Source organism: Microtus ochrogaster, chromosome 1 (genome assembly GCF_000317375.1).
Source record: "Microtus ochrogaster isolate Prairie Vole_2 chromosome 1, MicOch1.0, whole genome shotgun sequence".
NCBI lineage: Eukaryota > Metazoa > Chordata > Mammalia > Rodentia > Cricetidae > Microtus > Microtus ochrogaster.
In genome coordinates, this window is record NC_022009.1 from 58460736 (window position 1) to 58472754 (window position 12019).

At 42.1% G+C, this 12019-nt stretch overlaps 1 protein-coding gene across 2 annotated transcripts in view; it reads left to right on the top strand.

The window, feature by feature from the left end:
- The window catches only part of Baz1a (bromodomain adjacent to zinc finger domain 1A), an 81289-nt gene that overhangs the window by 54515 nt on the left and 14755 nt on the right, over nt 1-12019 (top strand). Inside the window, exons 12-19 of one of the 2 annotated variants that reach the window (XM_013347274.2) lie at nt 1330-1425; nt 1547-1771; nt 2150-2315; nt 2497-2604; nt 5534-5667; nt 6967-7563; nt 9576-9739; nt 11214-11365. In XM_013347274.2, coding sequence (XP_013202728.1) covers nt 1330-1425; nt 1547-1771; nt 2150-2315; nt 2497-2604; nt 5534-5667; nt 6967-7563; nt 9576-9739; nt 11214-11365 — 1642 coding nt within the window. The remainder of the gene's footprint in view (nt 1-1329; nt 1426-1546; nt 1772-2149; nt 2316-2496; nt 2605-5533; nt 5668-6966; nt 7564-9575; nt 9740-11213; nt 11366-12019) is intronic. The other variant, XM_026782398.1, reaches the window with a different exon arrangement.

A 12019-nucleotide genomic window follows, 5' to 3' on the forward strand; every position in this document is an offset into this window, starting at 1 on the left:
CCATCTATCTATCTATCTATCTATCTATCTATCTATCTATCTATCTATCTATCTATCTATATATATATATATATGTGTGTGTGTGTGTGTGAAATTCTAGGTCTTGTATTTCCCTGGTAGGAAAAATACATTGTCTGTCATTTGGGTCTGGTAGGTGTAAGCTGGGCATTTGCAGTAATTTAATCTGGGAACTCTGTATGGTCCTGTTTATGCTTTATATCTTAACTTCACCAGTAACTGTGATCAGATTTGACCCCAGAGTTGCCTTTTTTTTTTTTTGGAAACATTGGCCACTCTTCATTCTCTAATGTTCATTTAATCAATCTTGAAATTTTGCTAAGTGAATCACATGTTAGAATATTCTGGAAGCACAGATTAGCTTTTGTGTCATGGTGGAGTGCAGGAGAGGTGACAGGATGGATGGGCAGAGTTCTCACCTCATCTTATTTTAACAAGACTTCTTATGTGGAGCTTGTACTAAATATTTCATTAGAAAACTTAGGAATTGCTTCTCTAGACTCACCCTCAGATTAACTGGCTTGTCTGAAGGATGTGCACTGCTTACTGGCAGTGCTAAGACCAGAATATGGCCTGCCGCTTAGAACAGCTTGTGAACACTGTTCAGGAATACAGCAGGCAAGCTGGTTTATTTGGTCTTATCTCAGGCAAGCATGAGGGGTATAGTTGGCACTTGAATTCTTTATCTGTGTACTATAATTGGCAAGAATTGTTTTTATGATGCTTATATATTTGTACCAGTTCTACTGTAACTTAAGCAGTTTTCAAGGCTAAAGTAATACTTCAGAGAATACAGAGGAATCATCCCCATGTTTCTTAGATTGACAGTAAGGAAATTTTCATGAAAAGGATGAATAATTGATAGCAGTCCTGGCTTTTAAAGTTCTTTTGGCAGTTTTTTCTAGGCCTATTTTGTGGTGATTACAAACTATGTTTTGTTATGATTCAATCTTAAGATGTTTATAAGATTGGGTTTCTTTACTCAACTTTCAAAGTAGACTTTCTAAAGTTACATTGAAAAAGAGGTTTGTTTTAATTCTAAAATACATTTGCCATTTTTGGAATATGAAAGTGCATCTTGTTGGTATTTTGGAAATTGTCTCTGTGTGCTCTCTAAGGAAATGTTAGTGTAAAGTCTGTGTTCCAGGATCTGTTGTAGGTGGAGCCCGAGAGGACGGGAATGATGCTGTGGTGGGCGTTGGCTCTGCTGAGGTCCCTCAATGTTAAGCTGTTTGCTGTTTCTTTCATCGTTTTAAAGGGCATTCTTCCCAAATATTTTTGCACTAGAATAAAGTATTTATTTCCTTAAAGATTTATCAGAGGCTTTGGATGAAGATGTAGACCCCACAAAATCTGCACTGTCTGCAGTTGCATCTTTGGCCGCTGCATGGCCACAGTTACACCAGGGTATGTGTGGGCTTTATTTTATTTTTGTTTGGCATTTTATTTTAATTTATAAAGGTATATTTACATTGCTGAATGTTCATTGTTTATTTTCTAAATGATTGTTTCATTTTTAACAATATAGGCTGCAGTTTGAAAAGCTTGGATCTTGATAGCTGCACTCTTTCTGAAATCCTCAGACTGCACATCTTAGCTTCGGGTGCTGATGTAACATCAGCAAATGCAAAGTACCGTTATCAGAAACGAGGGGGATTTGATGCCACAGATGATGCCTGCATGGAGCTGCGACTGAGCAATCCTAGTCTGGTGAAGAAACTGTCCAGCACTTCTGTATATGATTTGACACCAGGTAAGCTGCAAGTTGGAATTTTTCTAACCTGGTTTCTTCCTACCCAACTCTTTTATCCAGAGAACTAACAAGCCAACAAGAAATTCCGGGTATAGATCAGTCATTCAAGAAAATAAGAAAAAACAGTCCATTGTTGGTAGGATGCTTTGGTTTTGGTTTGTTTGTTTATTTTGAGGCAGGATCTCACTAGTAGCCCTGGCTGACCTTGAATTCACAAAGATCTGCCTGCCTCTGCCTCTGCCTCCCAGATGTTGGCATTAAACAAATGTGCCACCACATCTGCTACTCCTTGTTCTTTATTAGGATCACAAGGTAGAAATTGTCAAACACTGTTTTTTTTCTTCTCATTGATAACACAGCATTTATCTATTTTGGCAGGAGAAAAAATGAAGATACTTCATGCTCTCTGTGGAAAGCTACTGACCCTAGTTTCTACTAGGGATTTCATTGAAGATTACGTTGATGTATTACGGCAGGCCAAGCAGGAATTCCGAGAGCTCAAGGCAGAACAACACCGCAAAGAGCGAGAAGCCACAGCTGCTCGGTAAGCAGTGCCCACTCACTGGCGTGTTGAGAGCTGTGGGGTGTTCTCAGAGCGTGGGGGTAGGTTTCCCCAGCATAGTTTGTAAAAGCATTTGGAGCACTTTCTATAGCTTAGTAAAGACACGATGCTAAGTAAAACGTATCTTTGTCAGGTGGACTGTGATCTTTTATTTGACTTTCAGAATACGTAGAAGGAAAGAAGAAAAACTTAAGGAACAAGAACAGAAAATGAAAGAGAAGCAAGAGAAACTGAAGGAGGATGAGCAGCGGAATTCAGCTGCAGGTCTAGGGTATGGGACTATTTATTCACCTCATATACAATGAAAGTAAAGAATAAGAATAAAAATCAGACACTTGAAACTCTAAAATGCTTTCAGAGTTTAGAAATTTAATTTTTTGTAATTATGTTAAAAAGCTTATGAAATTTATGTAGAGACTGCTATCAAGAATACATGGGTTAGCCGGGCGGTGGTGGCGCACGCCTTTAATCCCAGCACTCGGGAGGCAGAGGCAGGCGGATCTCTGTGAGTTCGAGACCAGCCTGGTCTACAAGAGCTAGTTCCAGGACAGGCTCCAAAGCCACAGAGAAACCCTGTCTCGAAAAACCAAAAAAAAAAAAAAAAAAAAAAGAGAGAGAGAGAAAGAATACATGGGTTAATTTTTTTTAAATATTTATTTTTTTTGTTATGTATACAATATTCTGTCTGTGTGTATGTCTGCAGGCCAGAAGAGGGCACCAGGCCTCATTACAGATGGTTGTGAGCCACCATGTGGTTGCTGGGAATTGAACTCAGGACCTTTGGAAGAGCAGGCAATGCTCTTAACCTCTGAGCCATCTCTCCAGCCCCATGGGTTAATTTTTTATCCTAATTTTTGAGAATATAAGAACTCATTTTCTCTTTTCCTTTCTTCTTCTCTCCTCTCCTCTTCTCTTCTCTTCAAGGCAGGTGTGTCTGTAGTCCTGGTTGTCCTGGAACTCATTCTGTAGACCAGGCTGCCTCTTGAGTACCAACACCACCCCCACCTGGCACATTTTCTCTTAAAATTAATGTAAATGATAACTTTCTAGAAAACTTTCAGTGGTTATTTTTCTTCCTCCACGGCCACCCCAGTACAGTGCACACTGTTTCACTGCCCTCTGTGCCTTACAGGGATTAGATTGAAACGTTGATTTCCATCATCCTTTGCAGGTATCAAGATAGCCTCAAACATGAATCCCGTGCCTCTGCTTCCCAAGTATTAAGATTATAGGCACATGGTTGCCATGGGCAGTCTTTTGGGAAAAGAGAATGGGAAAGGGCTGTTAATGAATATAAGGTTTTTCTATCAGAATAATTAAAATATTGTAGAATCAGATAGTGTTGGTGATTGTACAATGTCTTAATTACTGTTCTATTGCTGTGAGAAGACACAATGAGCAAGGCAACTCTTGCTATTTAATTGTGGGCTTGCTTCCAGTTTCAGAAGGTTAACCCGCCATTGTTATGTTGGGAAGCAGGAGACATGGTCCTTGAACAGTAGCTGAGAGTTGTGGGTCCTTATTTCCCAGGCTGGAGGCTGAGAGACAACTGCACCAGGCTAGTCTTTTTGAAAGCTCAAAACTGGCCTACAATGACACAACAAGGCAACACCTCCTAATCTTTCCCTAAACAATCTATGGACTAGGGGCTAGACATTCCTATGTCTGAGCCTGTGGAGGCCGTTCTCATTCAAAACACCACAGGCAATCTCGGAAATATGCTAAAAACATCACTAAGTTGTTCCTTTGAAATAGTGATTTTCTTTTCTTTTTTATGAGAAGAGATTTGTTTGTTTGTTTGTTTGTTTGTTTGTTTGTTTGTTTTGGAGCCTGGTCTTTCTACAGAGCCCAAGTAGATCAGGGTGCCCTTGAACTCAAGAGATCTGCCTCTCTCTGCCTCCCAAGTGCTGGAGTTAAAGGCTTAGTTTTCATAGTATGTAAATTGTTTTTGGTTTTGTACTGGGTACTAAACCTAGGCTCTGGCAGGTGTTAAGCACATGCTCTCCCTCTGATTACATCCTAGACCCCTCTCAGTCTTCTGAAAAAGAAATATTAGAACCAAGCATTGCAGCTTGGAGACTAGAGAAGAACGGCTGCTGTGAACTTAAAAGTCGCCTGGACTACACAGCGGGTTACAGGTCATACTGACTCAACAAACAAACAAATGCACTTTCTCCTGTAGTTGTGTTTTGGGCAGGTTTTCATGTAGCCACAGCTGTCCTGGAACTCCTGTTTAGGTTTGTCAAGTGTTAGAATTACAGGCGTACACTAACATACCTGACTTCTTCATATTTTAAAGTATTGTGTGTTACTGGGGGAAAGGCAGTGGAGTTTGTTTTCTCCTTCCAGCTTTATGTGGATTCTGGGGCTCCAGCTCAGCTCATCAAGCTTACATGGCAAGCATCTTTACCCCTGAGCTATCTTGTCAGCTCCTTTCTGTTTTCTGTACTCATCCCACCCCGCTTATATGCCTTTTCCCTGTTTCTTCAATGAAAACAAAAGTAAGCCTGCAAAACCTCACTTTGTATGTAGAAACAAAAATGATAGCATGTACTTTGAGAGTCTTGCTGTTTACGCTGACTGGCCTGATGCTCCCTGTGGCCCAGGTCGACCTCAGACTCAAGGCAGACTTTGTGCCCCAGTCTCGGGAGTACTAGAATTACAGTAAACACCACTGCGTCCAGTTTAAATTGTGGAATTTACTCTGAAGTTCATATATTTTAGTTTAAATTGAGCAACATAATGGAATAAATGGGTTATGTTCATTCCACCCACTTACTGTACCTTCAGTATGGAGCTCCTTTCCAGGTGTATGGCTCCCTTTATTTTCCTATCCTGAACCATATCGTCACCTAACCCGCCTCCTGAGCGGTTAAAGGGACTTTTCTACATCATCCGCCTTCCCGGCTGCCTCAGCAGCACTAGCCACTCTTGCAGAGAGGACACAGCTTTCATCCCCAGCAGCCATTTGGTACTGCAGGCAGTCAATACGGTCTGTAACTCCAGTTCCTAGGGATCCAGCCCCTGTTGGCCTCCACAGGTGGCAGGAGCATACATGGTGCATGTACATACATGCATGCAGAACATGTGCAACTCTTCACTTTTCTCCACTGCTCTAGGACCAAGCAGGGTTTTTCTCTCCTTTTTCTCATCCATATCTTGAAACACTTTACTTTAAACTCATTTTTTTTTCCTTTCAGGGAGGAAGGAAGGGAAGATTTTGACACTAGTACGGAGAGCAAAGAAATAGACGGGAAAGATCTGGACCCTGACGTGGTTACTGAGGATGAAGATGACCCAGGATCACTGGAAAGGAGCAGAAGACGTACAGAAGGTCATTTACTGTTTCTTAGCTAGGTCTCAATTCAGCTTACACTCACTGTGTAGCCAGAACTGACCTTGCCTCTAAATGGTGGGATTCTAAGAATATGCTGCATGAATATCTGTGTGGTGTCTAAACATCTGCCTTACAGCTCATGATGAGTCATAAAAATGACCAGTTTGTTATCGAATGTTATAAAAACACTGTTGTATTTCTAGGATTGTTTTGTTTTGTATTTCATCAAGACATCATAGTACTCCTCACTACATAGTACATAACCCAGACTTGCCTGGAACTTACTTCATTTTTCTTTTTCTTCTCCTTTTCCTTCAAGACATGGTTTCTCTGTATAGCCCTGGCCATCCCGGAACTTGCTCTGTAGACCAGGCTGGCCTCAAACTCAGAGATTCTCACCTGACTCAACCTCCCAAGTGCAGGGATTGAACCACTATGCCTATCATATATAGACCAGTGTTTCCTAACTTCAAATGTTATTTGAGGGGGTGGGGACAGTTTGAGACGGGTCTCACTCTGTAGCTCTGGCTGACTTGGAACTCACTGTAGACTAGGCTAGCCTCACCTGTCTCTGCCTTCTGAGTAACTTTAAATTTTAGTTAGCAAGTTTTATTATCTGGTTTTACTAGTTTTTCTCTATAATATATTAAAGCAATGGGCAGGCCTACACACAAAGATCTCTTGTTGTGTTTTCACATAACTTGTTCTGTGCATGCCAGAGAGGAGAAAATCCAGTGTGTCTTATTCTTAGGACACCAGTTCTGGTCAGTAAGGCCCCAGCTTCAAATACAGCTGCAGTAAGGGGTTGGGCTTCAGTATGTGAATCAGTCCATAGCCCACTAAATGGTGGCTAGCTTTGTGTCTTTGTGTTCCATCTTTCTTTTCTTCCTTTTCTCTCCTCCTCCTCCTCCTCCTCCTCCTCCTCCTCCTCCTCCTCTTCTTCTTCTTCTTCTTCTTCTTCTTCTTCTTTCTTCTTTGTTGTTGTTGTTTTGAGATTGGGTTTCTCTGTATAACCCTGGCTGTCCTGGAATTGACTTTGTAGATCAGACTAACCTTAAATGCAGAGATTCACCTGCCTCTGTCTCCCAAGTGGCTGTTACCTGGCATGTTTCATATTTCTTTAGTGAAAATATGAAATATAATGAGGCAAATGCCTTTAAGAGTTCAAGGCAAGTGGATCTCTGTGAGCTCCAGGCCAATGAGGTCTATATAATGGGGCCCTGTCTCAAACAATAATAACAACAAAACCCAAAAAAAAAAAATATAATGATAATGATGTATTTTATTTCAATACAGGGAAAGTGGGTCAAAATGGCGTTAAGCAGTGTATGAAGCAGGAAGAGATGAGCTGCTATACAAAGCAGGAGCCTCCTCCTGCTGACGCAGAAGCTGTGCGGCAAGAGCACCAACGGAAAGAGAAGGAACTCCTAGACAAGATCCAGAGTGCCATCGCCTGTACTAATATCTTCCCTTTGGGGCGAGACCGCCTGTACAGGCGATACTGGATTTTCCCTTCTATTCCCGGTTTGTTCATAGAAGAGGATTTTTCAGGTCTTACTGAAGACATGCTGTTGCCTAGACCTTCATCGTTTCGTCATAACGCACAGTCTCACGATCCTCAGGTTTCTGTTAAAGCTGAAGAGTCCTTCATGTCCAAATCTACCTCCAGCCTTGACCAAGGTCCATTCAATGATTCTATGCTATTGCCAAAACCAGTGCATAAGCCAAATCGGTGGTGCTTCTACAGTTCCCGGGAGCAGCTGGACCAGCTTATTGACGCTCTCAACTCCAGAGGACACAGGGAAAGTGCCTTAAAAGACACCCTTCTGCAGGAGAAGAGCAGGATATGTGCTCAGCTGGCCCACTTTTCTGAAGAGAAATTTCACTTTTCAGGTAAATTTTTATTTTGCTTTTTGGGTCAGAGTCTCCCTACATGCCCCAAGCTCTTCTGGAACTTGTAGAACAGCATGACTTTAAAACCCAAGAGATCCTCCTGCCTCTGCTCCCAAGTGCTGGAATTAAAGGCGCATGCCACCATGCCTAGCTTTCAGGTAAAATTTCAGTGAAAACTATTGTGGGTTTTATTTTTCTTTTTCTCTTCCTCTAATCCTAATCATTGAGGATTAAATCTATTTCAAGCTGTTACATACATATTAAGATAATGTTAGCTTTTTATTTGACCTTGTCCTAGTTTGCAAATGAGTGTGGGCTTATATTTCTTCATACAGCAAAGGCTTACAAAGTGTGTCTGTTGTCTGGTTCATGAGGAACCATCCACAGTGTGAGCAGGTCTTCTCTTGTTTAGCTGTGCGTTTCTGCATCTGCTCCCATCAGCTGCCCCAGGAAGCCTCTCTCCTGACTGGGCAAGGCACTGATCTATGAGTATAGCAAAATAACATTAGGAATCATTTCATTGACTTTTTGCCACTCATGTTTAGCTCTATCCTAGGTCTCTGGGCCATCCAGCTTTTGGTTCCTGACCCTCCAGACAGTGTCAGGCACGGTGACGACCTCTCCTGGAGCCAGACCATTTTTATATTTTTCAACAGATCAGACACTCACCAATTGAAAGGATACAGTTTAGTGGTTGTCAGTATATTGCATGGGTATAGACAGTCATCCTCACAGGACATCTTAAAACATTTTTGTTGCCTCAAACAAGAATCTGGGCCAGGGAGTTAGTTCAGCAGCTAAAAGAGCATAGCTTGTGATCCCAGTGGCCTGGGTTCAGTCCCTGACCCACACTAAAAGCCAGGTGAATGAGTCTGCTGTACCTCTCCTGTAGCGAGGTTGGGGGCAGAACAGGACCGTCAGCCGCTCGTTCGCACAGTGCAGTGACAGATCACACACTCACACCGTCTAAGTTACCCATTTCTGGATAGGTGTTTTGTTTGTTTCTAGACTCTCTTGGGAAATGCTGCTGTAAATATTTACACGTTTTTGTGGCAATGGGGGGTTTCCTTTGTGAAGTATATACCTAGGGGTAAATTACTTTTCATGTAATAACTTTAATACTCCAGGAACTACTAGTTTGTTTCCCAAAGCAGCTACATGTTTATTTTCCCACCCATGGTGTGTGTATGAAGGTTCTAGTTTCTCCACTTACCAGTAAATTAACTAGTTTTCTATTTCAGCCTTCGTTCAGGGTGTGAAGTCCCACTGAGGATCCATTTGTATAATTTCCTTAAATGTCTGTGAAATATTTTGCCCATTTTGTAAATGGATTATTTGTCTTTTTACATGTATTATATGTCTATTTCTATTTGTGTGTATTTTTACGATAAGAGTTCTTTGTTCCGGATACAAGGCTGACTAGTGTCAGTTTGATACAAGCTGGAGTCATCTGGGAAGAAAGCCGTAACTGAGAAAATGCCTCCATGAGATTGGCCTGTAAGGAAGTCTGTAGGGCTTTTGATTGATGATTGATAGATATGGGAGGGCCCATCTCACTGCAGGAGGTGCCATGGCTAGGCAGGGGATCTTGGAAGATTTAAGGAATAGGTTAAGGAAATCACGAGGAGTGAGCCAACAAGCAGCACTCTTCCATGGCTGCTGCTTCAGTTCCTACCTCCAGGTTCCTTCCTTGGGTTCCTGGCCTGACTTCCTTCAGTGATTAACTGTGATTAAGATGAAATAAACCCTTTCCTCTCCAAGCTGCTGCTGGCCATGATGTTTTATAACAACAACAGAAACCTCAAGACAAAGACCTTTACCAAATTTATGGTTGTAACTGTTTAGGATTTATGGTGCTTTCATATTGATTATCTCAAAATCATGTCATGTAATGTGTTTATGGTTGTAACTATTGAGGACTTATAATTATTTTATTTCAGTTATCTCAGAATCATGTCATGTTATGTTTTTACGTAGAAAATCTTAATGTAAGAGATATTTGGTTATTTCAGACAAACCTCAAGCTGATAGCAAGCCTGTTTCTTCTCGGGGACGATCTTCCAATGTATATGACACATCACAGATGTCTGCAGAGAGGCAGCTTGAGCTGAGGCTCAGAGACTTTCTTTTGGACATTGAAGACAGAATCTATCAAGGGACATTAGGAGCAATCAAGGTTTGTCCTTCCTGGTGTTTATAGCTTAGCTGGTATATGTAAATATTTCTGGATGTTTTATATTATCATCAGATGTTGAATTATATAAGGATATTATCTTCCTTAACCAACTCCTGCCTTCTCTGCTTAATCATATTGGTGGATGTCCCTAAACCCCCCCTAACAGGGTCTGGTAACAACTCCAGTAAAGTGCATCTCCAGATGTTGGTTTCTGTATCTTTGAGACATGGCCTAACACTATGTCCTTGATTGCCTGGAACTCTCCAACTGCTGGGACCTGCAGGCTCGCACCATCCTTCCTGTTACATATGCTGTGTTCGTGCTTTTGCCATCATTTGTCACTTTTACTATGGCCAACTTAGTCATTTATAAAGGGTCTGGATAGATGGCTCAGCACTGGCTGTTCTTCTAGAAGCCCCAGTTTAACTAGTGGTAGCTCACAGCCTTCTGTAACTCCAGTCCGAAAGGATCTCACTCTCTCCTGGCCACCATGGCCACTGGACACTTAGTGGTGCATAGACTTATATGCAGACGGAACATTTGTACATTTTTGGTTTTGTTTTTGTTTTTCGAGACAGAATTTCTCTGTGTAGCTTTGGAGAGAACCTGTCCTGGAATTCACTCTGTAGACCAGGCTGGCCTCGAACTCAGGATCTGCCTGCCTCTGCCTCCTGAGTGCTTGGGTTAAAGGCGTGTGCACCACTGCCCAGCTTAAATTTAAATTTTTAGGCTGGGTGGTGGTGGCACACCACCTTTGGAGTTCGAGGCCAGCCTGGTCTAGAAGAGCTAGTTCCAGGACAGGAACCAAAAGCTACAGAGAAACCCTGTCTCGAAAAACCCAAAAAACAAAACAAAATAAATTTTTAGAAAATTGTGTAAAGCTGGGTGTGGTAGCAATGGCCTTTAATTCCAGCACTTGGGAGGCTGAGGCAGGTGAATCTTTGTGACCTTGAGGCCAGCCTGGTCTACAAAGTGAGCTCCAGGACAAACCGGACCTACATGGAGAGAGCCTATTTCAAAAAAAAATAAATAAATTTAGCATGATGGCTCACACCTGTAATCCCAGCCCTTTAGAAGTTGAAGCAGGAGGATCACCATGAGTTCAAAGCCAGCTTGGGCTACACTGTAAGACTGACTCACTTTCTCTCTTTCTCTCTCTTTCTCACACACAATATAATTTTTAAAAAAAGACTACTAAAGCTTTCATCTGCAAATTATATTAATTTCATTTCATAATTTAGCAACTTTTTTCATTATTTATTTTAGGTTTTGAGTTTATTCTTGTTATATAATCCTAACTTCCTGCCAGTCTTTCTGCCACAGCCTCCTGAGTGCAGTAACTGTAATTTTTAGGTGCCTTTTGATTGTTTCTAGGATGTACATGAATTAATCTTACTTTTGTACTCTAAGTGCATACGTCCTAGAGTAATGTATTCCCATATTTCAGGGTTAATAAGTTTGGGTTTCGTTACAGGTTACAGATCGGCATGTCTGGAGATCGGCCTTAGAGAATGGACGGTATGAGCTGTTAAGTGAGGAAAGCAAGGAGAATGGAGTGATTAAAACTGTGAATGAAGACGTCGAGGAGATGGAAATTGAGCAAGCAAAGGTCATAGTGAGAGACAGGTACAGAGGCTCCTGCTCACCTCTGCAGTCTGCTATTCACTCACTTGTAATAGTTCTTTGAGATTGGGAAACTTTTTTTTTCTTTTTTGGCTTTTCAAGATAGAGTTTCTCTGTGTAACAGTCCAGGCTGGCCTCAAACTCACTGACATCCACCTGCCTCTGCCTCCCAAGTGCTAGGATTCCATGAGTGTGCCTTGCTAATTCCAGCTCTCCCTCCCCTCTTACATAGGTGTTGATACACTTGTGGGGTCTGGGGAGGTGGTTCAGTGGATAAAGCACTTGCCATACAAGTTAGGACCAAAGTTTTGAACAACCAGAACATATATAGAGCTAGGCACATGCTCCTAGTGCTGTCATTGGCAAAATGGGAGGCAGAGACGGAATTCCTGGGAGTGCATGGCAGCCAGCCTGGCATCTGCAGTGGCAAACAAACCCTGGCTTGAAGGTAGAAGGCAACACTGACACCTGAGGCTGTCCTCTCCTTCACTTAGGTGAGGGGCATGAGTGCGCGCGCACACACACACATGCGCACACGCACACGCACACACACGCACAACACTGACACCTGAGGCTGTCCTCTCCTTCACTTAGGTGAGGGGCATGAGTGCGCACACACACACACACACACACACACACACACACACACACGCACAC